Source organism: Cheilinus undulatus, linkage group 23 (genome assembly GCF_018320785.1).
Source record: "Cheilinus undulatus linkage group 23, ASM1832078v1, whole genome shotgun sequence".
Taxonomy (NCBI): Eukaryota; Metazoa; Chordata; class Actinopteri; order Labriformes; family Labridae; genus Cheilinus; species Cheilinus undulatus.
In genome coordinates, this window is record NC_054887.1 from 806,805 (window position 1) to 834,782 (window position 27,978).

Here is a 27,978-nt window from a genome sequence, read left to right on the forward strand (position 1 = left end):
TGATCACGAATCCGGCCATGTCATCCTTCTCACTTTCTTCAGGAAGTTGATATATCCTCAGGTTGTTACGGCACATACGGTTCTGTAAGTCATCACGTGTTAGCGAGGGCTGCTTCTCCTCTCACCAGGCGACGGAGCACTCTCTCATGCCGCTGACAGGTGTCGTCTGCCGTGCCTGCTCTCCACTCCGTCTCCTTTGTTCTCTGCTCCGGTTTCACCATACGCTGTTTTAAATCCGTTACAGACTCTTCGAGTCTCGTCAAGGAGGCCTTGGTGTCGATGAACAATTTTTGATTTTCTTGTCACATCCGTGTTTAAAGTTTTGCGCGGTGGGCTAAGGGAAGATGGCGCTTGTCTTTTATCGGTCTCTCACCAGTGTTTCTTGAAGTTTTCCTGTGTTTATTGTGTATCTGTACATGCTTGTTTTCTCCATCCACGTAAAAATGACCCATATAGCCAAAACAAACTTTCTTTTAGTCGAGAAACAGCGAACCACAACCCAATTCTGAGGGAGCTACCACCCCATGCGTGTGTTTCAGAACATGGCGTCACCGGAATTCTCTTTATCTCATAGCTTTGACTTTGGGTCATTCATCAATACTTTGTTCCATCCAGGTATTTAGAGCTATCAGTGGTATTTGCTTCAGTCTATGGTGTATTTAACCTGAGATAAAAAAAAAAAAAGGAAAACAGTAATTATATATTTTAATGTAGAAAACAGCCCTAAACCTCCTGATTTTACATATTTAAAACCAATTCATCAACGCTAATTAAAATCTGTGAATTTTAGAGTGTTTTATATGGATGCTTCATTGAAGTGTGAACACTTCAACACAAAGGACTTTTATGTTTTCAGACAAATCCTGGAGGAAAAGGACAGCGACTGAGTCTGGACAACACTCTGCTCCACATCCAACTTAAGGTGATTACAGTCTCTTGTAACAATGTGAGAATTAGGGGTCTGTGTAATATCAGGAAACTGGATTTATGACCACATATCAATAGGGGTGTGTCATCTAAGGAACCTCACGATTCGATTCAGTTATTCAACGATTATCACGATATTAACGATATCACGATTTTCACTGTATCTTTTTTTCCCCATTCAGGATTTCTTTTTTTTCCTCACTTTGTGGCTACTTCATACTTTTAAACAAGGTATATTTGCCAGTATCCATTAATTAAAATAACCAAACAAATTTATCTCCATCACTTTTTATTTATATGTCAGATCACCAAATGATCCAACAGGAACCATGGAACCTGTGCCTGTAGCAGCGGCCTATACAGCAAAAAGCTGCTCTTATTCACAACAAATGAAGATGGGGGCCCAACGACCCGGAGCCCGGTTGCCAGAGACCTTGCCAGGGGGCCTCTTCTTCTCCTCCTCGAAAAAGGAGGAGAAAAGAGAAGCATTTAGGGGTGAGTGTAGAATAGACTAGATTAGGATGTATGTTAGTGATCCACATCACTTTAGGACTTTTATTAGACAAACTTTCTACACTGTAAAAAGCAACATCCATCTTACTCATAAACATTGAGTTGAAATTACTCAGTTCTTCTTAACCTGTTCTAAATACTTATTATAAACAAGTTAATTGTACTTCTTTGCCATAACAGCAAAAGGGCTTGATTTACTTAAGTTTACTCAGTTTAAAAAAATGAAGTAAAAAGGGGGTATAATTAAGTTGTGTTAACTTAAAAATCCAAAACAGCGATTTGAACTCTATTTTTATGAGCTTATAGAACTTATTTCAGTTTTAAGTGAACAGTACTCAAACAATTTAAGTATTTTTTGTTATAACTCATATTATTTGAGTTGTGGCAAATCTGCAGTTTTCCCAGAATGCCTTTGGGCACTAAACCTTTATGCACTCTGTTTGCTGCAGCTGTCTTTGCCAGGACACTTTTGAAAAAGACATTTTTAATCTCAATGAGGTTTTCTCCTGGTTAAAAAAGGTGAAATAAGATAAATAAATAAAATGCACCACGAGTGAAGTTGCTGTCTCAATTAAAGATGTCCCGCCCATAGGGGGCACTGATACTGTTATCAGCATCAGTGAAAGCTGTATGACACACTGTCATTGATGAAGTGAGTCACCAACAGCCATTGTTGCAAATGGTGGCACAAGATAGTCCACCTTAGGTGAAATGATGACTTACAAAACTTTAGTACTAGCTGATGTTCTAAGGTAATCAGTTTTCTAAGATATTTTGTCCTATTAACTTATCAGTGTTTACAATGCACTAAAAATGTTAAGTATTACAAACTCAAAGTAGATGATTTAGGCTAAGTCCTGCAAACTTAAATTAACATTTGAATCTCAGTTGCGAAAATTTAAAATAATTGATTTTAAACTAGTAGTGAATACTTAAATAGTTCAAGTAGAACAAGTACTGCACACTACTAACAAACAAGTTTTTTTAACTCACAAAAGTCAAGTGTAGTTTACTTGTTATTTTTGAGGCAACGACTTTCCATAATTTTTTTAAGTAAGCTCAACCAATTTTTTCTTACAGTGTACTAAACAAAGTCTCAAACTAACATCTGCATGATTACTCTGTCTGCTTTACACATGGGGGAGGAGGAGGAGGAGGAGGAAGAGGACCAGGACCTGCTGCTCCATATTTTGGAAGGCCTCCTTTTTTATTATTATGTTAATTTGGACTAATGGGGCCGTTTTCTGTTTTAATTTTTTAAGGACGCTTTGAAGATTTTATTTGTTCAATACTACATGTAAGACCTTGTTTTTAAAAGGCACTTTTTATTTTTATTTTATTTCAAATGAAGAAGTGTTTTTATAATTTAAAGAAATATTAAATGAAAACGTTTATTTTCATGGAGTCATTTCAGTTCATTTTTACACAATTTTAATTTTAATTTTTTTTGTTTTATTTAAATTTACCTCCACATGGGAGCTGCAGTGACGTGGCGTGGAGGCTTACGGCCTGTGTGATTTTAATTTGAAGCACACAAGTTCACCAAAGCTCCCACAAATAACAACTTTCCTTTATTTCAGATTTCAAGGTTCTTGTGCTTGATCTCTGACCCTTAGCAAGGTGGCAGGCCTCTGAAAAATTTTCCACATGATTCCAGGGTGAACAGAAAACATTTTCAGCCTCCTACCTGAAGGAAAAAGGGTCATTTTTCTTCTTTGAAGAGTTTCACTTTGAGATATAAAGAGTTAGAATTACTCTTTAACTATTACACTGTTCAGATGATCATTTCTAATCATTCTGAATGAGGCGTTTCCTTCCTGATGAATAAAAGAATAAAAAAAAAAAAAACATGTTTGGACTTTTATTTTGAAACCGGAAGTCTTGTTTTGAAAGAGGAAGTGACAAACGCTCCTGACTTTCTTCAGCTGACAGAGGCTGGATTGTCAGATCGGCTGCACGACCGAGAGAGAGAAAGAGAGAGCTCATTATCAACTTTTCTGCCTTCTAACAGGTGAAGAAAGCATTAACAACGGTGAGAATATTTTATTTAATCATTATTTAGTTTAGTTTGATCATTTATGAGCCTTTTTATAACTCCTTTTATCCGTCTGACTTTTCCATGGCTCTAAATGTGGATGTTTCTGCTTAAACTCGACACCTTTCGTTCATTAATGAGCTAGTAAAAATGTAGTAAATGATTTTTATGTGGAATAGAGACTTTTTAGGCACATTTTGGGTGGTTTTGTGCAAAACTGGCTCCGGCAGCCATTGACGCATGGATCGCACACGTCTGACTTTTAATCATGTCTTTAAAGGTTAAAAATGTGGATGTTTCTGCATAAACTAGACTCCTTTAGCTCATGAATGAGTTAATGAAAATATAGGAAATGATTTTTATGTGGAATAGAGACTTTTAAGCCTCATTTTGTGTGTTTCTGCTTAATTGGTTCCCGCAAGCACAGCAGTCCGCTGATCCTTCTCATCAACCGTTGAATCAGCTGTTCAACTAAGAATCTGATTAAAAATACAAAAAAATAATGGATAAAATTCATAACAAAAAATTACAAGACGTATATTCATAAACAGTAATAGCAATAAAAGACTATGATGGCTATAACTAATGATCAAGGCTTTCTTGCCTTATTTTTCAGATGACAAATCCTGAAGAGGGAGGACAATGCCCCATCTGTGGCAGGAGGCTGCTCATGGTGGCCAAGCACCTGCGAGAGTTGCACAAAGTTAGGAACCCAAAGGAGAAGGCGATCCTAAATAACATTGCCACAGGGAGGGTCATCATCCCTGGGGGCATCTGCCCAGTACCCCTGTGCCTCAGATACATCGGGCACATAGAAGAACATGTGCAGAAGCACAAAGATATCACAGAGGCCCAGAAAAAGTGGAGGCTGTGACGCCTTAAGAAGGCCACTGGCATTGCCCAGCTGGCTGAATTAAGGGCCACCAACCCCAGCCCCCAATGAAAAGCACCCTGGACCTAGGGGAGCAGGAAGAGGAGGACACCCCCCCCTGCCTGCCAGAACCAGGCCTGCAGGGCCCTGGAACATCAAAACAGAGCCCTGAGGTGTCAGGTCCGGGACCTGCGCAGGGTCAACCATAACCTGTGTAGGTACAACCGGGTCCTGCTGGTGAGTGGTTGAAAGATGTGTCCAAGAAATCTTTGAAATCATACGAACTCATATAGATTAATATTCAGACTTTTTCTATTCTGTTTTCTCTTGACAGGACCAGGTCACAGGCCAGGGAGCGGCCCACCAAGCTTGGGGGCAGGGACCAGACCACCAACGGGCTAGCACAGTGTCTAGCAGGGGCTCCAGTCCTTGACCTAGCATTCATGGGGACAGCCCAGGGTCAAATCCAGGGGCCAGTCCGGGGTCCAGCAGGGGGTCCAGTCCTGGACCAAGCGTCCCCAGGGCCAGCAACCCAGAATAAGAAGGGAGCCATTGTCCTCCGTTCCGGCTCAGGGTCCACCTTGGGGTCCAGTGTCCACAGGGCCAGCCCGGGACCCAGCACCCACCAGAGGTCCAGTACCAGCAAGGAGTCCAGTCCTGGACTCAGTGTCCATGGGGCCAGCCTGGAAACCACTCTTTTGGGCAAAAAGAAACTCAAGAAGAGCAGGATCGTTGTGGTGAGTGAATGCACTAGATTAGTTTATGATTGGTAGCTGACCAGCAAAACCGGCCAATCTAGATGGAAACACAGGACCACTTTTCCACAAGAGTACATCCATAGTAACCTTTAAATCTCCTCTGGGATATTTTTATTATTCACCAACAGTGAGAGATCTATCACAGCCAAAATCAGATTGAAAACAAAACAACACACTTCATTTGGAGGACTGCAAAACAAGTTCTTCTGTTCTTTTTGTAGAATATAATGGAAAAAATAAAAATAACTGCATTGATGATTTGAGAACAGGACTACAAATACAGTACTAGGATCTGAGATCAGGCAGAGAAGCATAGATTTGTATTGGCTTTTTTTGGTCTGATTATTCTGTCTTCTCTGTAGATTGACAGTTCCTTGTCAGAGGAGGAGGGCCAGAGCCAGAGCCGGCAGGAGAGCCGGGGCCGAAGAGGGGGAGGGAGGACCTCATGGGGCCGAAGAGGGGGAGTAGGGCCCTGCTGGGGCTGAAGAGGGGGAGGAGGGCCAGGACGAGGAGGGCAAGCGGCCCGGGGTGTCCAGATTTGATGAAGGTGGCGACACGATGTGAGGACAGGGCATGGCAGAGGAGGGCCAGACAGCTGCCGTCTCCGGGGACAGCTCAGGGGAGGTGAGTTTGATGGTTTAATGGATCAGAGCACTCCCTCGTTTTGGCCCAAACTAAAACACAAACATTCTGTGATTTTTCAGGATGAGCGGCAGGAGGTGCTGAAGGCCATCCAGCGCTTGGTGCAGGGGCAGAAGACAGCGGTAAGCAAGTGTTGTTATTCCTATCTGTGTGTATATTTGCATTTATAGGTTTACAGTTTTATTGACATATATCTCTTTACTGCCTTTGTAGAACATCAGTGGCAGGTCCTCCAAGGGCTCAAAGGCCAGGGTCACCAACAAGGCCCTGGAGAAAATCTTTGGGGGGCAGAGCAAAACCTCAGCGACGTGGAACCTCTCCTTCCCCACCTCAATGGGTGACAAAGAACTCTTTGTGTATGTGCACAGGTATAGACAGGTGTGTGAGGTGAAGTTGTGCAATGCTAAGTGTTCATCCTTGTGTCTTCACAGAGAGTGTGAGGGAATTCAGCATGGCCTCTCACTGAGTGTGAGTCAGGTGTGTGGGAGCTGATTGCCACTGATTGTGGCCAGGTGTGGCAAACTGATGTAAGCACCTGGGCTGCAGCACTCTGTGCTGACTCATTATATCACCATCAGAGATAAGGAGAGCATTTCTTTGGGTTTTCTGGGGTGAACTTTGAAAATAAGAGTATTTTAGACATTTAAAGGATTTTCCTTGTTTGTGAGCAAGTGAAACTACCAGTCAGTGGAAAACTGCCTTGGATTATGCTGGAGGCCATTACCCAGCATTCTAGTTTGTCTTTAAACATCAGCCTAGTGGCGGCTTCAGTTCTTTAAACACATAGTTTTCTCTGTCTCCTTTAAGTTAAGTTTCTAGTCAGCTGCAAGGCAGCAGTGGTTCAGTTTACCCTTTTGATCAATTAATAAGAAAATAGCCCCAGTTAATCATTCTTGATTTTAGTGGTTATCCTTGTTGGGTAGCTTTAAGAAACCCGGGTCTGAAATCGGGTCCCGTTTCCCCCTTCCATAACAGAGCTTCTTGGAGGACTACGCCTCTTTTGTCTTCTGCCCCAGTGGAACTCCCAAGATGCAGGAGAACGCCGTCTCCAAGGCCAGCCAGGCAAAGGCGTTCGTGAAATTTATGATGCTCGGCTGGCCTAACAAGACTTAATGGACTTGGGAGTTCCTGGATAACGCCAGGCACCTCCAAATGTAAGTCCTGAACACTAAAATTTCCTAGCTAAGTCCTGACAACCCCACACTGACACAGACTAAATCCAGACTGGTCTCTACACAGGCTCCCGGCTGTCCTCCAAAATTTTGGCATGGCCCTCTCCACTGCCATGCTCTACGTCATCCACGCCCTGTCCTTTATGGAGTTTTTCCGGGACACCCCCCCTCAGGACTGCCGGCTCGGAAGAGCTGGCATCACAGGGGGTGTTCCGGGAACTCTGCAAGATGTACCGTGTTATCAGCCGGACCGTGCTTGGCCAAAGCCAAGATCCCAGAGCTCCTTGATAAGTACTCACCTCCTGTGGGGATAAATAATTTGTTACACATACCCAAACACGTATAGCTCACGGTCCTGCTCAGGCAGAGGTAACACTGCTAAGAATGTCCCAGTCCTCTCCACTCTCACTCAAAGACCCTGAATAAACCTCTTAATCCTGTATTTTCTAGTGTTGCACAAGGCTGCATGTCTGAATAACAGAGAGAAGAGGATGTTAAAAAAACATTTCTATCTGTTATATTCTGTCTATATCTACATGGTCTATGTTCTAATACCAGGTTAGCTTTTGGATTAAAAGTGTCCTGGTTACCTGGGCCCACAGGTCGGAGGGGCCCTTGGAAAGCCTGCAATAAAGAGTGTGTTTGTATTTGTTTATTTTTATGAATTAGTGTCATTATTGAATCAAAGCAACTAAATGAAACGGTCAAAGGACTGAAATTTCTGTCAAACAGAGGGAGATAAAGGACTAAGGGAACCCCTGCTCCTCCCTTCCAGTGAAATAATGCAGGTTTAATTTAATCATAGTAAAATACTTCTCTTACATTATGGTTCAGAAAAAATATTTAAATGCATAGATATTTGTAAAATGACATATTTGTTGCTTGGCTAACCAGTTAAGGGGGCCCTGTGTATTACTCTCTCTGGGGGCCCAAAATCTCTAGCTACGGCCCTGACTGTTACCACAGAAAATCTGCCATAACACTTTCACTACTGCAGTGTTACTCAACCCTGCTCACCAAAGAGCCAGAATGTTGAAAAACACCTTTCAAGAGCCACAATCAACCTGGTGAAAAGTGGCAAAATTGGGTTAACCTGTCAAAAGAAATAAGTTAGAGAAGCAAAAATGGATTAAAGTGTAATAAAAGTAAGTTAAAGGTGGCAAAAATTGATCAAAGTGTCAATAAAAATAAGTTAGAGTGGCAATTAATGGATTACAGTGTCAATTAAAAAAAGTTAAAGTGGCAAAAATGGATTATAGTGTTAATAAAAATAAGTTAAAGTGGCAAACATGGGTAAAGTGTCAATAAAAATAAGTTAAAGTGGCAAAAATGAGTTAAAGTGTCAATAAAAATAAGTTAAAGTGGCAAAAATGGATCAAAGTGTCAATAAAAGTAAGTTAAAGTGGCAAACATGGGTTAATGTGTCAGTAAAAATAAGTTAAAGTGGCAAAATTGATTAAAGTGTCCATAAAAATAAGTTAAAGTGGCAAACATGGGTTAAAGTGTCCATAAAAATAAGTTAAAGTGGCAAACATGGGTTAAAGTGTCACTAAAAATAAGTTAAAGTGGCAAACATGGGTTAAAGTGTCAATAAAAATAAGTTAAAGTGGCAAACATGGGTTAAAGTGTCAATAAAAATAAGTTAAAGTGGCAAACATGGGTTAAAGTGTCGGTACCAGCTAGATATAGTTGGTCTCACCTTGACGCACAGCTTGGGCTCTGGAACCAGTCCTCTTGAGAGGGGTTGGACTCTTTTCCACTCTGGAGTTGCACCTGGTGAGAGGCGCCGAGCAGGTGTGGGCATACTGATTGCCCCCAGGCTGGCAGCCTGTACATTGGGGTTTATCCCGGTGGACGAGAGGGTAGCCTCCCTCCGCCTCCAGGTGGGGGGACGGGTCCTGACTGTTGTTTGTGCGTATGCACCGATGAGCAGCTCCAAGTACCCACCCTTTTTGGCCCCGGGGAAGACCCAGGACACACTGGAGAGACTATGTCGCTCGGCTGGCCTGGGAACGCCTCGGGATCCCCTGGGAAGAGCTGGATGAAGTGGCCAGAGAGAGGGAAGTCTGGGCTTCCCTGCTGCCTCCACGACCCAATCTCGGATAAGCAGAAGAAGATGGATGGAAGGATGGATGGTCTGTTAGACCAGGGGTTCCCAAAGTGGGGGTCGGGACCCCCAAACAAAGACAAATTTAATGTGATTCAAAATCATGCACTTTATTATTTATTTCAAAAGATATTGTTAAAATGAGATTATTTACAATAAAATGTAGTTGTCAAGTGATATTCGTGATGAAATGTAAGTAAAAGCTATAAAAACTACTAAAATGGAAGATTTGATCATGATGCTTTGTGCAACATTGTGCACTTTGACCCCCTCAAAGAAAGAAAGGTGGGGTCCCTGATCTCTGACCCTGTTATTTTGGGGGTCACAGGCTTAAAGTTTGGAAACCCCTGTGTTAAACAACATGAGGCTGAATGAGTTAAAATAATCTAAAAGCATTATTAGACTCACTTCTGTATGAACTGTTGTATTGAAGAGATGATCATTTTTAATTCCATTCTCATTTTTATTAACAAAAAATACAAAAATAAGGAAAGTAGGATATTTTTGCCAACTAATGGAGAAAATGGTCATACTTAAACATGTAAGGCAGCATCTCTTCAGTTTTAAACTGCCTTTCTGACACATTTCAAAGATATTTAAATGAATTAGAACATCATGTGGTTAAATCTAACTTTAAATAAACTGCTGATCCTTCATTGTAAGTGAAACACACAGAGAGGTGGAGCCTTGATGGTTAAATTCTAACTAATTATAGATTATAGACAGCACACATGTAGCTTTAGCATGCCTCAGGATTCCCACCAATCACACGACTGAAGAAGAAACACTGATTATTTCTGTGGTTCATTTCTGAACCACATGACTCTACCGAACACACACCCCAGTCTGAGTTACAGAAGAGGCGCTGAACATAGAGGGTGAGGATCTGCAGGATTTACAGTCTTGTTGTGGCGCTGCAGTCTTCACCACTAGATGTCAGCGTTGAATCAGTTATCTCTGACTCTTCTACACCAGAGTCTCTCTAGCATGCCAACTGTGGCTCTAACTAGTCTGAATTATTTAGGCTGCAGGAACACAGATGAAGAGCAGAGGGTCACTCTGGTGAGACTTCTTACCAAACCAGACTCAGGTTTCAAGTTTAGGCTTTCATTCAGAGTGAAACTAGAGCAGCCTGTTAAAGTCATGACTAGTTTTACAACAAACCTTGTTGGAGTGGAATTAAAATTCATGTGATTTTATCAAACGTTTCCTAAGGGTAGAATCTACCTGAAGCTCTCCTTTAGGCCTCTGAAACCTGACCTCCTCATCTAACCTTACATTCAGCCTGTCTGCAGTGGTTTTCCAGGGTAGCATGCTGTGTTTTTCTGTGATGAACTTGGTTCTTTTGGCCTTTTTAGACCCTGATAATTATAGAAATTCTCATCATTTACACCAGCACAGTGGTTTACATTGCTGACTTTGTTACAGCAAATTGGGGGATCAAGTATCCATTGTGGGACCTTGTGCAAGGTCTGTTATGTCACAAACATGCACGTCCCCTTGGTACAACAGCGTCTGCTAAATGGCACTGTAACATGGAAAGGAAGAGACAGACGTGTGTGTATACTGTTGGAAAGTCTGTTTAAAATGGTGCTACATTTGTAAGGAGCATGCTTTTAAGGGCAGAGCTGAGTATGTGGGCTGGTCCATGAAAAATCTGACAGTGCCAAACAGCTTATTCTGCCACTGGCTCTTGTTTGGTGGATTGGATGATTGAAGTCTGAAGAACCAAGACCACATACTGGGAACCTCAGTGTAACTGGAAGAACAGCCTGGCACCTCTTTATGCATCACATGATGGTAAGTAGTCGGTCAACTCGACCAGAAGGTTGTGGGTTCGATCTCCAGCTCCTGCAGTCTTTGAGCAAGACATCTAACCACTGCTTCATCAGTGGCGTGTAAATGGGTATGGATGCCTAAGCAGCTAATACTGTAGCTAATTCACCATAGCAACCTCTGCCATCAGTGTGTGGGTGTGTAACCTGCGGTGTAAAAGTGCTTTGAGTAGAAAAGTGCTTAACAAGCTTAAGTCCATTTACCAATGATCATAGAAACCCAGCGTTAGCATCAGTCAGCATAGGGCAGGACCTAGCAGCTCATGGCTACTTACTCAATTATTTACTAGATACAACTCAGCCATGAGGTGGTAGGCCACGTAAGATGTTGGAGCGGGGTCAGCCGATGCTGAGGTCATAGTGCGCTGCAGAGTCAATGGCTACAGACCTTCAAACTTCATGTGGCCTTCAGATTAGCTCAAGAACAGTGGTAGAGAGCTTCATGAATGGGTTTCCATGGTAACAGCTGCATTTAAGCCATACATCACCAAGTGCAATGCAAAGCGTCAGATGCAGTGGTGTAAAGCACGCCGCCACTGGACTCTAGAGCAGTGGAGACGCCTTCTCTGGAGTGACCAACCATGCTTCTCCATCTGCCAATCTGATGGACGAGTCTGGATTTGGTGGTTGCCAGGAGAACGGTACTTGTCTGACTGCATTGTGCCAAGTGTAAAGTTTGGTGGAGGGGGGATTATGGTGTTGGCTTGTTTTTCAGGAGCTGGGCTTGGCCCCTTAGTTCCAGTCAAAGGAACTCTGAATGCTTCAGCATACCAAGAGATTTTGGACAATTCCATGCTCCCAACTTTGTGGGAACAGTTTGGGGATGGCCCCTTCCTGTTCCACCATGACTGTGCACCAGTGCACAAAGCAAGGTCCATAAAGACATGGAGGAGAGAGTTTGGTGTGGATCAACTTGACTGACCTGCACAGAGTCCTGACCTCAACCCCATAGAACACCTTTGGGATGAATTAGAGAGGAGACTGAGAGCCAGGCCTTCTGGTCCAACATCAGTGTGTGACCTCACAAAAATTCCCATAAACACACTCCTAAACCTTGTGGAAAGCCTTCCCAGAAGAGTTGAAGCTGTTATAGCTGCAAAGGGTGGACCGACGTCATATTAAACCCTATGGATTAAGAATGGGATGTCACTTAAGTTCATATGAGAGTCAAGGCAGGTGAGCGAATACTTTTGGCAATATAGTTTATATATTCAGATAAATGTAAGCATTGACAAGACTGTTAGAAAATCATCTCATCTTTATTTTTACAGTTACAATAGTTTTTTTCTTCCAGTGTCTTCAAACCATAAAAAATAAATATACATTATATTACAAATCATTTCCAGTGTCTCAGTTTAAAAAAGGCGGAAGTTTAACAACAGCATTGATCCCTCATGGGCAAAACACTGGGGTGGGTAGCAAACAAGATAATGTCATTTTAGCTGCAGAAAATCACAACAGACAGTTTTAGTGGTAACTTTGAGTTTTTTGCAATGAAGTTTGATTTATGTCAAGCCTGGACGTCTGAAATCCATCCTTTAATACCTGAAACGCCTCCTACAAAACAAAAACAAACACATTTGTATTCCAGGATAAACTGAACCAAAAGTGAAGTCTGCACATAAACTGTATTTCGGTACATTTGCTTTCAGTATAAAGACAGGATGGACACTGGAAAAGAAGGCTCTTCATTGTGCTCAAACTGAGAAAATGTTTGGACACAGGGTAAAGTCTAACTAAACATTTGTATTTAGGCCCTACTCCTCACTGTGAGTCTACGAGGGAACTTCTAGACTAGATTTAACAGGAGTATCACAGTCTGGCATCCATCGTGTTTTTCTGAGGCTTTAGCTTGGGGTAAAGGCAGAGGAAGGTTCTCATTGGATTAAACCAGCATGTAGATATGGGTTTATGGTTAAAAATATTGTTTCAGTTTCTGAATGTGTGCTTGGGGGCGCAGTTGGCAGAAGGTTTTGGTTGTGCCCCATGACTAGAAGCTGTAGTCCTTCAGATGGGTGTCCTGGGTTCAGGTCTGACCTGAGCCTCTCTTCCTCAATGACTTTTACTCTCCTATCCTACCAAAGTCCAAACAGCCCCAAATAAATACAAAAATATTATCCTCTGAACGCAGTGCATTAAGGAGTTGGTGCAGCCCTTCTTTGAGTCAAACAGTAAAAAGAGCACTTAACGTGAAGAGTTCTGCTGATGGCGGCAGATCAACAAGAACACGCTGGGGCAGATCTTTCAGATGAGACTTAAAATTGTTGAAATCTTCAGGACTGTAAATGTTCACTGCATTACTGTGTCCAGAATAATCCTAAATCCACAGAGGGGTGTAGGCAGGCATCACATCGTAGCTACCAAGGGGGACTTCCTCTAAATCCAGGCGGAAAGTTCTCCTTCTCTGACTCATCCTCCCAGTGGTTTTGGCACTTATGGCTCCATCGTATCCTTTCTTGGTAGAGTCAACACAGCTTTCCCTTCTTCCTTTTCTATCTTTTCATGAACTGTTCATTTCTTTGTCTTAGGCAGTCCAAAAGTCTGCAATAATACTGCTCTCCAGAGAGAGAAACACGACAGGAGGGACTCATCCATGGACTCAACCAGGGAACCCTTTGTGCCCCGATTCCACCTGCAGAACCTTTTCCTTCTTCCATCCTCTTTGTCTTTCTGCTCTCTCCTCCCCTCCCTGAACAGGTGGTGTACCCCCCCCCCCTCCAGGGCAGGCGGGTCTGGACTTTCCTCACTGGTCAGATGGAAGTCTCATTACTGCCGCTGTTATCAGGGAAAGATGTGGAGAGGACAGATGCAAGCAGAGAGAGAGCATATGTTCAAGATTCATTTTTATAAAGATGACTACAAGCATCTCTAACCCTTCTAACATTAGCACATTTGTTTTGTTTAGTCATGTTTGTTATCACTAACTGACTGTTTACATGGGCTTGAGTATCAGGGATTTAGAGTATTCTGGTGCGTGCATATGTTTTCAGAAACTTGGATATTTCAGTTGCAGCTTGTGAGAAACCTGGTTTTTCTACCTGGTGAACTCTGAAAGAAGACGGGGTACTGTGCCCTGAATTTAACCTGACAGGCAGATAGACTGTTTCATAACTCAACCTTTCCCGAAACGACTGCAAACCCAGGAGAAGCATGGAAACATCTTTTCCCTCTTGTAAAGCTTTTGATGAGGCTCTATGCTCTTGTTTTCATGGAGAAATGTGGTCAAACTGATAAAACTGCTGCCATGGCTACATCCCAGCTAATCAGAGTCATGTTAGAGCTTTCAAGACGGATTTTCCTGATGACTGGCTGGTAAATCTGTCTACGCTGCAAGGTTACCATGTACACGCTGTATCCCATTTTCTGACAGCTGTAGACACTGTTCTAACCAGAGAGAGAGAGTGAAAATCAGGCTGCGTGTCTGAAATGGCTCCGTCTGTGCTGATGGTAGTTTTGGGCCTAAATGTGCTCATATTTAGATTAACACTGAACTGAACTTTCTGATGAACGAGTATAGTTTCCTGTGGAGACAGAGAATTACCGCAAACACTACGAGTTGTTGAGAGTTCAGAGCTCTGTGAGCACTAGACGGACAGACGCCACTAGGTAAGACTCCTGCTAAGTCTGTCAGCGCGTCCTAGGCTTGAACTGTAGAAAAGATTTAAGCTACCCATAATGCTTTTATTCTGTAGTTGTTTCCAGGACAGCTATTGAGTGAATTAAGTCACTTGGTGATTATTACGATAATAATAATAATAATAATAATAATAATAACAATAATAATAATGATATGAATAATAATAATAAAACAATAACAGTAATGAAAATACTACTACTACTACTACTACTACTAATAATAATAATAATAATAATAATGATATTAATGATATGAATAATAATAATAAAACAATAACAGTAATAATAATAATAATAATAATAATAATAATAATAATAATAATAATAATATAAATAAATAAATTTTTAAAAATTATAATATGAAAATAGTCTTGTACATCTGTTTATCTGAGATCTTCTTTTTCCCTCTGGTCCATCCTCTCAGCCTGCCTCCATTCATCCTTTCTGCGCCTGTACTTAAGTTACTCACTTGTTCTGAATGGGAATAAGTTAGTTTACTAAAAGCCGATTCTCTATTACATTTTAAATAAACTCTGCAGGTATGGCATTCAGCCTGAAAAATTAAGAGTCTATTTTATGGCTCCACAGATGCCTGTGCAGAAAAGATACAGTCAAACTGGGATATGGGTGTTTCTTGTGTATACTGGGATATGAACAACCAGGTTTCTCCATGCACATGTGAATACAGTAACCTGACCATGATTACAGCTGTGTGTCTGTGTGAACACAGTTACCATGATTACAGCTGTGTGTCTGTGTGAACACAGTTACCATGATTACAGCTGTGTGTCTGTGTGAACACAGTAACCTGACCATGATTACAGCTGTGTGTCTGTGTGAACACAGTGACCATGATTACAGCTGTGTGTCTGTGTGAACACAGTTACCATGATTACAGCTGTGTGTCTGTGTGAACACAGTAACCATGATTACAGCTGTGTGTCTGTGTGAACACAGTGACCATGATTACAGCTGTGTGTCTGTGTGAACACAGTAACCATGATTACAGCTGTGTGTCTGTGTGAACACAGTAACCATGATTACAGCTGTGTGTCTGTGTGAACACAGTAACCATGATTACAGCTGTGTGTCTGTGTGAACACAGCAACCATGATTACAGCTGTGTGTCTGTGTGAACACAGTAACCATGATTACAGCTGTGTGTCTGTGTGAACACAGTGACCATGATTACAGCTGTGTGTCTGTGTGAACACAGTGACCATGATTACAGCTGTGTGTCTGTGTGAACACAGTAACCATGATTACAGCTGTGTGTCTGTGTGAACACAGTAACCATGATTACAGCTGTGTGTCTGTGTGAACACAGTAACCATGATTACAGCTGTGTGTCTGTGTGAACACAGTAACCATGATTACAGCTGTGTGTCTGTGTGAACACAGTGACCATGATTACAGCTGTGTGTCTGTACGAACACAGCAACCATGATTACAGCTGTGTGTCTCTGTGAACACAGCAACCATGATTACAGCTGTGTGTCTGTGTGAACACAGCAACCATGATTACAGCTGTGTGTCTGTGTGAACACAGTAACCATGATTACAGCTGTGTGTCTGTGTGAACACAGTGACCATGATTACAGCTGTGTGTCTGTGTGAACACAGTGACCATGATTACAGCTGTGTGTCTGTGTGAACACAGTGACCATGATTACAGCTGTGTGTCTGTGTGAACACAGTGACCATGATTACAGCTGTGTGTCTGTGTGAACACAGTGACCATGATTACAGCTGTGTGTCTGTGTGAACACAGTGACCATGATTACAGCTGTGTGTCTGTACGAACACAGCAACCATGATTACAGCTGTGTGTCTGTGTGAACACAGCAACCATGATTACAGCTGTGTGTCTGTGTGAACACAGTAACCTGACCATGATTACAGCTGTGTGTCTGTGTGAACACAGTAACCTGACCATGATTACAGCTGTGTGTCTGTGTGAACACAGCAACCATGATTACAGCTGTGTGTCTGTGTGAACACAGTAACCATGATTACAGCTGTGTGTCTGTGTGAACACAGCAACCATGATTACAGCTGTGTGTCTGTGTGAACATAGCAACCATGATTACAGCTGTGTGTCTGTGTGAACACAGTGACCATGATTACAGCTGTGTGTCTGTGTGAACACAGTGACCATGATTACAGCTGTGTGTCTGTGTGAACACAGTAACCATGATTACAGCTGTGTGTCTGTGTGAACACAGTAACCATGATTACAGCTGTGTGTCTGTGTGAACACAGTGACCATGATTACAGCTGTGTGTCTGTGTGAACACAGTGACCATGATTACAGCTGTGTGTCTGTGTGAACACAGATACCATGATTACAGCTGTGTGTCTGTGTGAACACAGTGACCATGATTACAGCTGTGTGTCTGTGTGAACACAGATACCATGATTACAGCTGTGTCTGTGTGAACACAGTGATTATCTGGAGAACTACTCACTCTGAGTCAGACTCGTTGCCTCCATTCAGTGTCCCCGTCTTCAAGTGCATGGCGACCCCTCCATTAGTCTCTTCGTAGACGCCTGTCGGTGGGGGCCCAGAGGAGATCTGAGGCCTTGGAGTCATGGGGGGCTTGATAAGGGTGCTGATGTCATGGTTGCCAGGGTGACCTCCGTCGTTTAAAGCCAAAGATGGAGGCTGAGATGGAGGGGTCATGATGTTGACAGAAGAGGGCGCTAGAGAAGAGGTGGTATTGTTGTTTGGAGGGGGGGAGGTAATGGTGGGGGTGTTGTAGTCGCTAAGCTTCTCCCTCAGACGGTTCTTCATATTCTTGTCGGTCAGTGGTGGAGGGTAGCTGATCTTGTTCTTCAGGATACCTAAAATGGACAAATGCTGGGTTAATGTGGATCACAGGAGTCCTTCACCTTTATCAAAGGTACTTCTGTTAACAGACCTTTCCTCTGCTCTGGTTGGTGGCTGCTGATCCTGTTGGGCTGGCTAGTAGGCGCTGCGTCTCTAACATCACCAGGTGCTTGGAGAGAGTCCTTCTCTCTTTCTCCTATGTGGTTTAGTTTACTCTCCAGATGGAGCTCCACATTCACCTTGGTCTCCACCCTCAGTCTCTCAGCCCCTCCATGATCCTCACTGTCACTAGCCGTGGTGGCCTCTGTCGGCCAGTAAGGCTTCACGTGATTGGACACTGAATCCACTAGAAGGGTACAGGAAGAAACAACATCAGGACTGAATGTTAATGTTTACAACCAGAAACATTTTACATTTTTGTTCAAGGGCCTCTGGTCGGGCATTTTACTGAACCATACTCCACATCTCTAGCCTTTCTTAGTGGTCAGTGCGAGGCTACACAGCTTCTTTTTCTGTTTTTAAATAACAGAATGCCTTTTCTTCTGAGTGAGAGGCTTGATGGTGTAGCTCAGTCTGTCAGGACTAAGGTTTACTGAGGCGCTCCTTCGTAGGCTTCTTCACCTCCATTAGTGCATGTTCATGGGATCTTGTTTGTAAATGTGCAAACATTTCAGCCTGTGCATACAGTATTTCTAGTAACAGAGTACAGGAATTAAAATGTATGTTTCATGCAATTCTCCTTCCCTCTAAATCAGTGATACTCAACACATGGCTCTGGAGCCACATGTGGCTCTTTTGTGATGATTTGTGGCTCTTTTATGTCTTTATTTGAAATATTTTTCCCCTAGAAATCCTTAAAAGGGTCAACTTTAACCTCAGAAATTATACATTAATCAGTTTGTTTCCCACTCTTGTACAGTTGTCTTAAATAGTCAACCCCTTATTTTTTGTTTGTATATTTCCATTGCCCTTATTTGCAAATTTCCCCCTTTTTTGACATTTTTAATCTATTTACAGCTTTTAAAGCCCATGTTTTCCACTTCTTTTGCCCCTTGTCACCAGTTTTTTCTTTTTTTTGTCCTACTTTTTTGCTATTTGCAATTTTTCTCCCAAATTGTGCCAATTTTCACCCATTTTTTGCCACTTCTTTGCCAGTTTTTGACCATTTTGCCACTGTTGTCCATTATAGTCTCTTTTCACTCTTTTTTTGCCACATTTTTACAGTTTTTTGACCATTTCTGACTCCTCTAAGTCAATTTTTAATCAATTTTGCCACTTTGTCTCTCCATTTTTGCTAATTTTCAACCATTTCTTGCCACTTCTTTGCCAGTTTTTGACCATTTTGCCACTTTTATCGTTTTTCCACCAGTTTTTTCCTTGCCTAGCTTGCTTTTTGCTATTTTCATATTTTCCCCCCTTTTTGCCAGTTTTTGCCCCTTCTTGCACATTGAAGCTGCTTTTTGCCATTGAATGCTACTTTTGCCCATTTCAGTTACTAATTTTTGCCACATTTTACTGTATTTTGAAAATTTTTGCCTCTTTTCTTCCCATTTTTGCCAACTTTCATTCATTTTTTTTTTGCCTTTTGACCATTTTACCACTTAAAACTATTTTATCGCCACTTCAACCCATTATTTTAGCCACTTATTTTGTGGCTCTTGCCCGCCCACAGCCACTGCCTCGTTCTCCTCAAAGGATGCTGACTGGTCTGAACAGAGTTCGGTTCAGCACAAATGTTGAGGATTGGAGCTTTTTAAGATGGATTTGCCTGGTGGCAGAGATGGAGTCTGGCAGACCTGTCTGCTCTGCAGGTTAATGTTAACATTTTGTATTTGAAATAGCAACTTAAAGTCGCTGTCAAATAAACACAGTGGAAAAGAAAAGAGATGCAACACTTTAACTAAGGTGCTTCAGATTTGTTCTTTGGTTAAAAAGTAGTGACGTCTGGTCTTTAGTCACCGTCTACGACTGATTCAAACAGCGCTCTCTGACCTTTAGGTGTGCTGTGGATTGGCTGTCTCTCGTTGTTCCACTTGGGTTTAACATCGATGTCATCGTCCTCACTGTCAGAGGAGTGGGAGGAGGCGTAGGAGGAGCTGTGTTCATCCACAGACAGCTCGCTGTCAGAGTCCGAGTCTGACAGAAACACAGAGGAGAGCAGAAATATGATTGAGACATGATAGATGCTGTCTGACAACCAAATAAAGATTGGAGATCAAATTACCGTCTCCTTTGGTGCCTTTTCTGTGGAACAGCGGTCCATCCAAGTCTGTGTGTCCTTTAGCTGTCCCAGAGGAGACGCTCGGCTTCTGACCAGACTCCTCCCTGCATCAATAAGACAGAAACATGAATAAGAGGAGAAGGACAAAGGAGAGGGATTGTGTGTGTGGGTGTGTGCGGGTGTGTGTGCAGGGTCTGGTGAATTTGCTCAACCTACTGGCCACTGGTACAGGTAAATAAAAGTAGCAGAGTGATTTTGTGGTTTCCTGCTCGTTCCCACCAACTTCATGATCAGAACCAAGGAGACTTTCATGCTCACTGACCCAAGAACCATGTGCAGATGTGACTAATATTTGGTCTTACAGGCTGAAAAGTTCGAGAACCCCTGTACATATATATATATATATATATATATATATATATATATATATATATATTTATATATATGTATGTATATATAAGAGTTTGTGGAGGAAGACAATTCAAATCATAATTAATTGGCTAGAAAAGAAAGAGTGGACATGTCTTAATCAGAGCAACTTCAAACTTTAAGACCTCTAACTGGTAAAAATGTATTTATGACTTTAGACCAGTGTTACTCAACCCTGCTCAACCACAGAGCCAAAATGTTGAAAAAATACACTTGCACGAGCCACAATCTAAGTGGTGAAAAATGACAATTAAAATAAGTTAAAGGTGGCAAAAATGGTCAAAAAACAGCAAACACTGGGAGACAAGTGGCAAAAAAGGGGAGAAAGTGGTAAAAGTGGCAAAACCGTGGCAAAAAATGAGTGAAAAGTGACTAAAATGGGCAAAACACATGGAAGAGTGACAAATTGGGAAACAGGTGGCATTTAATTGCAAAATGCAGCTTAAATGGGCAAAAAGTGGCAAAAAAGCCAAAAAAGGGGAAAAATTTGCAAAAAAGCAGGATAAAAGTGTCAAAAAGAAGTGTAAAAAATGGGAATAACGTTTTAAATAATCATAAAAGAGCCACACGTTGAGTAACACTGCTTTAGATTATAGTCTTAAACAGACTTTATCGACTGTTATAAACGATGGTAAAAAGTAGCTGCTGGTAGATTTTTGAACCCAGCAGTCACTGGGGCAGGTGGGAGAAAAGCTCATTTACATTACAAGCTCAGACTTGCACTCTGACACTAGAAATTCTCAACAAAAGAAGTGAAAGAAAATGTGACATCTGCTTCTGTCCATGCCTTCAGGAAACCTTACATGAAGAGTAACTCCCATGATCCCACATCAGCGTTCACAGACAGGACTGGCCTACCAGCTCTATGAATCACAGAACTACATTACCACAGCAGCAGGTATGTCCCCCTCCCCCCCGTTCCCAGCATTCTTCCCTTTCCTCGCCCGTCTTCCTCACTATTACTCCAACTTTCCTCTGCTTTTACTTCACCTTGCTTCCCCCCGGCTTCGTAGCTCTCACTGACCCCACGTCACCAAACTGACAGCTTTACGAGCAAAGGCATCCAGTCAGGAGTAATCTTGTTTCAATAAAACTCTCCTGAAGTAGCGGGTTTGTAACACGGCACCTCTACAGCAGAAACAGGAATAAAACACGACCCCACACAGCTGAACATGATGCTGTAGTAAGATGATCCTGACATCTATTCTGACATTTATCACCTTTATCAGAGGAAAATCTTAGAAAACACTTGTCAGGAGGATCGATTGCTCACACTCTTTCTACATGTAGTTTAACACGTGTGAAGAAGCTCACCTTAACGTCTGACTGTCTTTAAATGTTCCACCTGAACTTGAACAGAAGGGAAACGTCTGAACTAGTTTTATAAATAAAGTCAAACTTCTGAATTAAAAGCTGTTTGTTATAATTTGCATGTTGCTCTTTGTACCTTTTCTGAGTGAAAGATGAGTTTACACATTGTGATTATTTTTTAATCCCTTTAAATGTATTTTTTCTGTTGAGGACTGGATGCTGTATTCAATAAGGTGCTCTTTTGTAAAACTTACTTATGCCCTCTCCTGTTAAATGCATGTCTATAAGTTTATTCAATAATATTACTTCCATAATATTTTTAAACTGGGGTTTATCCACATGCCATGTTATCAAAAATACATGTTTTTCACAAGCAAATTCTTTAATTGTTATACTTCAAAATGCATATGAAATCATAGTGAGTGTTGATGTATGCTTAAAAAGCACTTTTCCTGTTTGCTCATTTTGCCAAAAAAAGCCAAGCGCCATGCAATGCACAACAAAGATGCAGCATGCAAGTACAAAAGAAACATGAAACTTGGAATGCAGGGAACTGAATCTATTTCCACTTTCAGATGATCAGAAAAGAACAGTGTGAAACTGTGATGCTTGGAAAGGTAAGGGCTTTTGAATGTGATAGTATGAGTGAGACATTTGATAGACATGCAGGAGGACAAGAGAAAAAGACAGTAGACAAGACAACAGGACAAAAGAAATAAAGAAGTGGTGGAATCCATGCACATGAGCAAACAGGGGAGAACAGGGTTGGTTGTCTCACTCATATCTTGCCACCAGAGGACTCTCTCCTGAAATTTGGTGTGGAAATTTCCAGAACTGGGATCAAAGCTCACCTACATAGTCTGCTCTAGAGTAGGACAGCTGAACTTGAGGTGAGACGGCTTTTGTGTTTTTCATGTCAGATTGTAAATAATCAGCTCCTCAGTATTTTTATCTAGGCTTTTACACAATGAGTTTACAACAGTATGGAGGGAAAGATACAGTTTAGACTGTTGTCAGCTAGCTAACAAGTTCTTAGACATTTGTTAGCCTTGATGCCAGCCAGAAATTCCAGTTGGGGTTGGCACTTTTCTGGGGGTGGGTCATCACATTTTCTCTGAGGCTGGTGATCACATTATCTATGGGGCTGGTCATCACATTCACTATGGGGTTGGTTGTCACATTATCTTCTGGGTTGGTCGTCACATGCTCTACGGGGTTGGTCGTCACATTCTCTATGGGGTTGGTTGTCACATTCTCTATGGGTTTGGTTGTCACATTCTCTATGGGGTTGGTTGTCACTGCTGTTAGGCTCTCAGGTTTGACCTAAACTCAGAATTAGGCCCCTGCTTTGATTGAGTTTGACACCCCTGATCCACATGAAGGGGTTCGTTGTCACATTCTCTTTGGGGTTGGTCATCATATTCTATATGGGGTTGGTCATTACATTATCTTTGGGGTTGGTCGTGACAATACCTTTGGGGTTGGTCGTCACATTATCTTTGGGGTTGGTCGTCATATTCTCTTTGGGGTTGGTCATCATTTTATCTTTGGGGTTGGTCGTCACATTCTCTTTGGAGTTGGTCATCACTTTATCTTTGGGGTTGGTAGTCACATTCTCTTTTGGGTTGGCTGTCATATATTCTTTGGGGTTGGTCACCACTTTATCTTTGGGGTTGGTCGTCACATTCTCTCTGGGGGTTGGCTGTCACATTCTGTATGGGATTGGTCATCACTGCTGTTAGGCTCTTAGGTTGGACCTAAATTCAGAATTCGGCCCCTGCTGTGGTTGAGTTTGACACCCCTGATCCACATGATTGGGTTGGTTGTCACGATGAGTCAGGGTGTCTTTGATTGCTAAATTACCACTTTGTTTCAATAAGTTTGAAAATGAGAGGGACACACATTTAAAGCCAACACCTTGAGCTTCAGTTTAATGTAGGAATGACTACTGAAAGAAGTTTTGATGACGAGCAGGTAACTCTAGAGTAAAAAGTGTGACAACCAACCCTGTTCTCCCCTACATATGCAGCCAAAGCAGCCATGCGGTCAGTAAGCCTGTACCTGAGTGTGTATGCCAGGTAGCTGCTGCGGCTCTTGGCTGACCTGAGCGTGCTGTCCAAGGAGACAGTGGACTCGCCGATGCCTGAGCGGTACAGCCCTCCGTCCTCTGTGTACGTGTTGTTGCAGTTAAGGGAGCGCTGTGACAGGAGGGTCAAAATTATTGGTGTAATAAATGAGGAAAGATGCAGAAAAAAGACAGGAGATAAACTGACAAGGGAATGTTCGGTCACTCACTGTGAGCAGAGAAGCCCGTGTGGTGCTGGATTCATCTGGAATGTTCTTTTTTCCTGTGAAGAAGATCTTTAGGTGCTTCCTTACCTCCTTGTTGAAGATCACATGGAAGGAGATAATAAAAACTCCCTGTGACAGAAGCAGAAGCAGGTTATGATGAAGACAGGCATGAGAGCATCATCAGTAATGTAGTAATAAAGGGTTCACTGCAGGGTTGTGGTGATAAACTGAAGAAAAGGCTGGGACGATTAGGCCGGTGCTGCTCTACCTGCAGACAGCTGAAGGCAGCGAACAGGTAGTGGAAGGTCATCACGTCGCTGTTGACGGCCATTAGGCCCAGCAGCCAGGTAGCACAGATGAGCACCAGCAGGAAGAAGGCCATCCGAAGTGCAGGTCTAAGAGGGAAAGAGTACATACTGAATTTCATGAAGGACCACAAAACACTCAGAGTGATCAAACTTTAGGATTTTGTTCCTTTTAGTGAATTATTCATGCCAGACTGAACTTACATGGCCCCGGACTTTTCCACAGCCTTCTGCCGGTGACCACAGGAAGCCTTCCCAGCCAGGAGGAAGACCACTACATTCACCTTTTCAGACAGGCAGGAGGAAGATTGGAACAGAAAACTTAAGACTCTTATGATATTCTGTCTTCTATATTCCTCATAATTGTAATTTTTTTTAATGACAGAGAGAAGCACACTGGCACATCAGAGGTCTGCTGACAGTCAGGGTAAAGACAGACATTAGCTCACTGACTGGTTAGAGCCATGAACGTACCATCACAACCACGAAGATGGGCCCAGCAAAGCTCCAGATGAGTGTGTCATGGATGGAGAGCCAGCAGAAATCTGGGTTCCCATAGCCCTGAGGGTCAAGACCTACGGCCAAGCCTTCCCACACAGATACACACACGCACACACAACCCCACACACACACACACACACACACACACACACACACAAATTAAAGCATTTGTCGTTACAGAACCAGCCTCCACACCTCGCTTTGATCTTTTACTAATCTATTATAAATCAAACAATAATCTAATAATAATCTATAAATAATCTATTACTAATTTAAAAATAATCTAATAATAATCTTATGATAGTCTATTAATAATCTATTGTAAATCAAACAATAATCTAATAATAATCAAACAATAATCTAATAATATATTAATACTATAATAATAATATAATAATAATCTGATAATAATCTAACAATAATCTAATAATAATCTAATAATATATCAATACTATAATAATAATATAATAATAATATAATAATAATCTAACAATAATCTAATAATAATCTAATAATAATCTAACAATAATCTAATAATAATCTAATAATATATCAATACTATAATAATAATATAATAATAATATAATAATAATCTAACAATAATCTAATAATATATTAATATAATAATTATAAAATAATCTGATAATAATCTAACAATAATCTAATAATATATCAATACTATAATAATAATATAATAATAATATAATAATAATCTAACAATAATCTAATAATAATCTAACAATAATCTAATAATAATCTAACAATAATCTAATAATAATCTAATAATAATCTAACAATAATCTAATAATAATCTAATAATATATCAATACTATAATAATAATATAATAATAATATAATAATAATCTAACAATAATCTAATAATATATTAATATAATAATTATAAAATAATCTGATAATAATCTAACAATAATCTAATAATATATCAATACTATAATAATAATATAATAATAATATAATAATAATCTAACAATAATCTAATAATAATCTAACAATAATCTAATAATAATCTAATAATAATCTAACAATAATCTAATAATATATCAATACTATAATAATAATATAATAATAATATAATAATAATCTAACAATAATCTAATAATAATCTAACAATAATCTAATAATAATCTAACAATAATCTAATAATAATCTAATAATATATCAATACTATAATAATAATATAATAATAATATAATAATAATCTAACAATAATCTAATAATATATTAATATAATAATTATAAAATAATCTGATAATAATCTAACAATAATATAATAATATATCAATACTATAATAATAATATAATAATAATATAATAATAATCTAACAATAATATAATAATAATCTAACAATAATATAATAATAATCTAATAATAATCTAACAATAATCTAATAATATATCAATACTATAATAATAATATAATAATAATCTAATAATAATCTAACAATAATCTAATAATAATCTAACAATAATCTAATAATAATCTAACAATAATCTAATAATATATTAATATAATAATTATAAAATAATCTGATAATAATCTAACAATAATCTAATAATATATCAATACTATAATAATAATATAATAATAATATAATAATAATCTAACAATAATCTAATAATAATCTAACAATAATCTAATAATAATCTAACAATAATCTAATAATAATCTAATAATAATCTAACAATAATCTAATAATAATCTAACAATAATCTAATAATATATTAATACTATAATAATAATATAATAATAATCTGATAATAATCTAACAATAATCTAATAATATATTAATACTATAATAATAATATAATAATAATCTGATAATAATCTAACAATAATCTAATAATAATCTAATCTAATCTAAAAATAATCTGAGAAACTGGTCATTGTTCTGTTTTCGTTCTTCATCTGATGATGTAGATGTTTTTCTACAGAACTCTCTCCCTCTTCTTCTCTCTCAGTCAAACTTTCCTTCAGTAAACCTTCCTGACATCTACAGCTCAGCGTGTCAGAACTGTCATGACCTTATAAACTTTTACAGTAATCTCAGCAGGCATCAAAAGTCAGATATAATAGTAAAAGTCAAACTATAAGGAGTGTGATTTTTGACCCAAATCTAGGAAATATTTACAAATGATCTAAAACCAGTAATAAAAGTAAAAGTAACACCACTCCACAACCCTGGATATTTGTGTGAATACATGAGATTTATGCATTTTTAGCATAAAAGTACTGCAGACACTGAAATAAAGCTGAGTTTCTTGTCTTGTTCATGAGTGCGTACTGACAGTGTTGCTGTATTTATATGCATGTCGGACTGTTGCTGCAGCTTACCAGTAATAATAGCAGGAATACCCCAGCCTATGGCGTAATAAAACCTCATGTGGCCGTGGTTGATGTTTCTCAGCTCAGTCAGCATGCGGTAGATGTGGAGCCCCTCAACAAACATCCAGGCGAAGGTGCACAGGTAGAAGTACTGGAGGAGGATGGCTATGACTGTACACACGAACTAGAGGGAGAGAAAAGGAGGGAAATCAAGGATCGTCTTTTTGAGGTGGTTATTTAGTGCTGCAGGGTTCATCACAATAGAAATCTATGTGTCAGGATTATCTCTATCTCTCTGCCTCATATAATACACCTTACACTGTTCTTAGTACATGTTTGACTCAGTTTCAAGTTTCACATGGCTGGAATGAGACGTGTTATAACTGTGGACCATTTATTCTCAGAACGGTTAATTTGGATGGTAGAAAAAAGGTGGAGGACATTTTTGAAGCTTTGTGGCTTGATCAGTAAAAACAATTTTAAAAATGATTAGACTGGAAATGACAACAGATGATATCTCATATATCTGCCTTTTTGACCTTTTGAACTAATGAGTGTGACTTTCCAGCCTTTAAACTCATCATATTGATATTTTTTTCAAATTCTGAAAGTCCTTTATCATCAGTGCTAATGTCGTTTCCCATAATTCATTACTGGTGAGAATGAGGTTGACAGTTTCTGGTTAAATGTTGACCCTCTCAGGCTCTCAGGTTAGACCTAAATCCAGAATCTGGCCCCGGCTGTGACTGACCCTGACACCCCTGCTCTGCAGAAACAGAGACTAACAATAACAAAGCTGGACTGCCAGCTCAGGCCTTATAGCAGTTTATACTGGGCAGAAACTTTGGCTAACAGCACATGTCAGTCGTGGATTTTTAGCATCAAAAGACAAAATAAAGAGGAGTGTCTTTGACAATGAAGCCTAATAAAGGTCCTTCAACAAGCAGCTACCAGCAGCCACATAAACATAAATACACCAGAGCATGACATCCTTTCCTTACCTCATACCACATAGATCAGTGTTACTCAGCCCTGCTCAACTAAAGAGCCACACTGTTGGAAAATACCTCTGCAAGAGCCACAATCTAAGTGGTGAATGGAAATATTCAGACAAAAAAATAAAATTTAAGCCTAAGTGTTGGAAACAAACTGATTTATGTGACTAGTGATAGATAATTTCTGATGTCAAAGTTTCACTTTTAAAGGTTTTCTGGGGGAATAATATTTCGAATTAAGACCTAAAAGAGCC

General features: G+C 40.2%; 1 protein-coding gene across 1 annotated transcript in view; it reads right to left on the reverse strand.

Annotated features, from left to right (window-relative positions):
• Positions 1–12,117: 12,117 nt before the first annotated feature.
• The window catches only part of celsr1a (cadherin EGF LAG seven-pass G-type receptor 1a), a 118,330-nt gene continuing 102,469 nt past the window's right edge, over positions 12,118–27,978 (reverse strand). The window contains exons 27-37 of the mRNA XM_041780661.1: positions 26,739–26,913; positions 24,359–24,471; positions 24,089–24,168; positions 23,848–23,974; positions 23,583–23,708; positions 23,349–23,485; positions 19,551–19,651; positions 19,319–19,462; positions 17,418–17,672; positions 16,965–17,340; positions 12,118–13,635 (exon numbers count right to left, since the gene is read on the reverse strand). Coding sequence (XP_041636595.1) covers positions 13,611–13,635; positions 16,965–17,340; positions 17,418–17,672; positions 19,319–19,462; positions 19,551–19,651; positions 23,349–23,485; positions 23,583–23,708; positions 23,848–23,974; positions 24,089–24,168; positions 24,359–24,471; positions 26,739–26,913 — 1,659 coding nt within the window. The 3' untranslated portion in view covers positions 12,118–13,610. The remainder of the gene's footprint in view (positions 13,636–16,964; positions 17,341–17,417; positions 17,673–19,318; positions 19,463–19,550; positions 19,652–23,348; positions 23,486–23,582; positions 23,709–23,847; positions 23,975–24,088; positions 24,169–24,358; positions 24,472–26,738; positions 26,914–27,978) is intronic.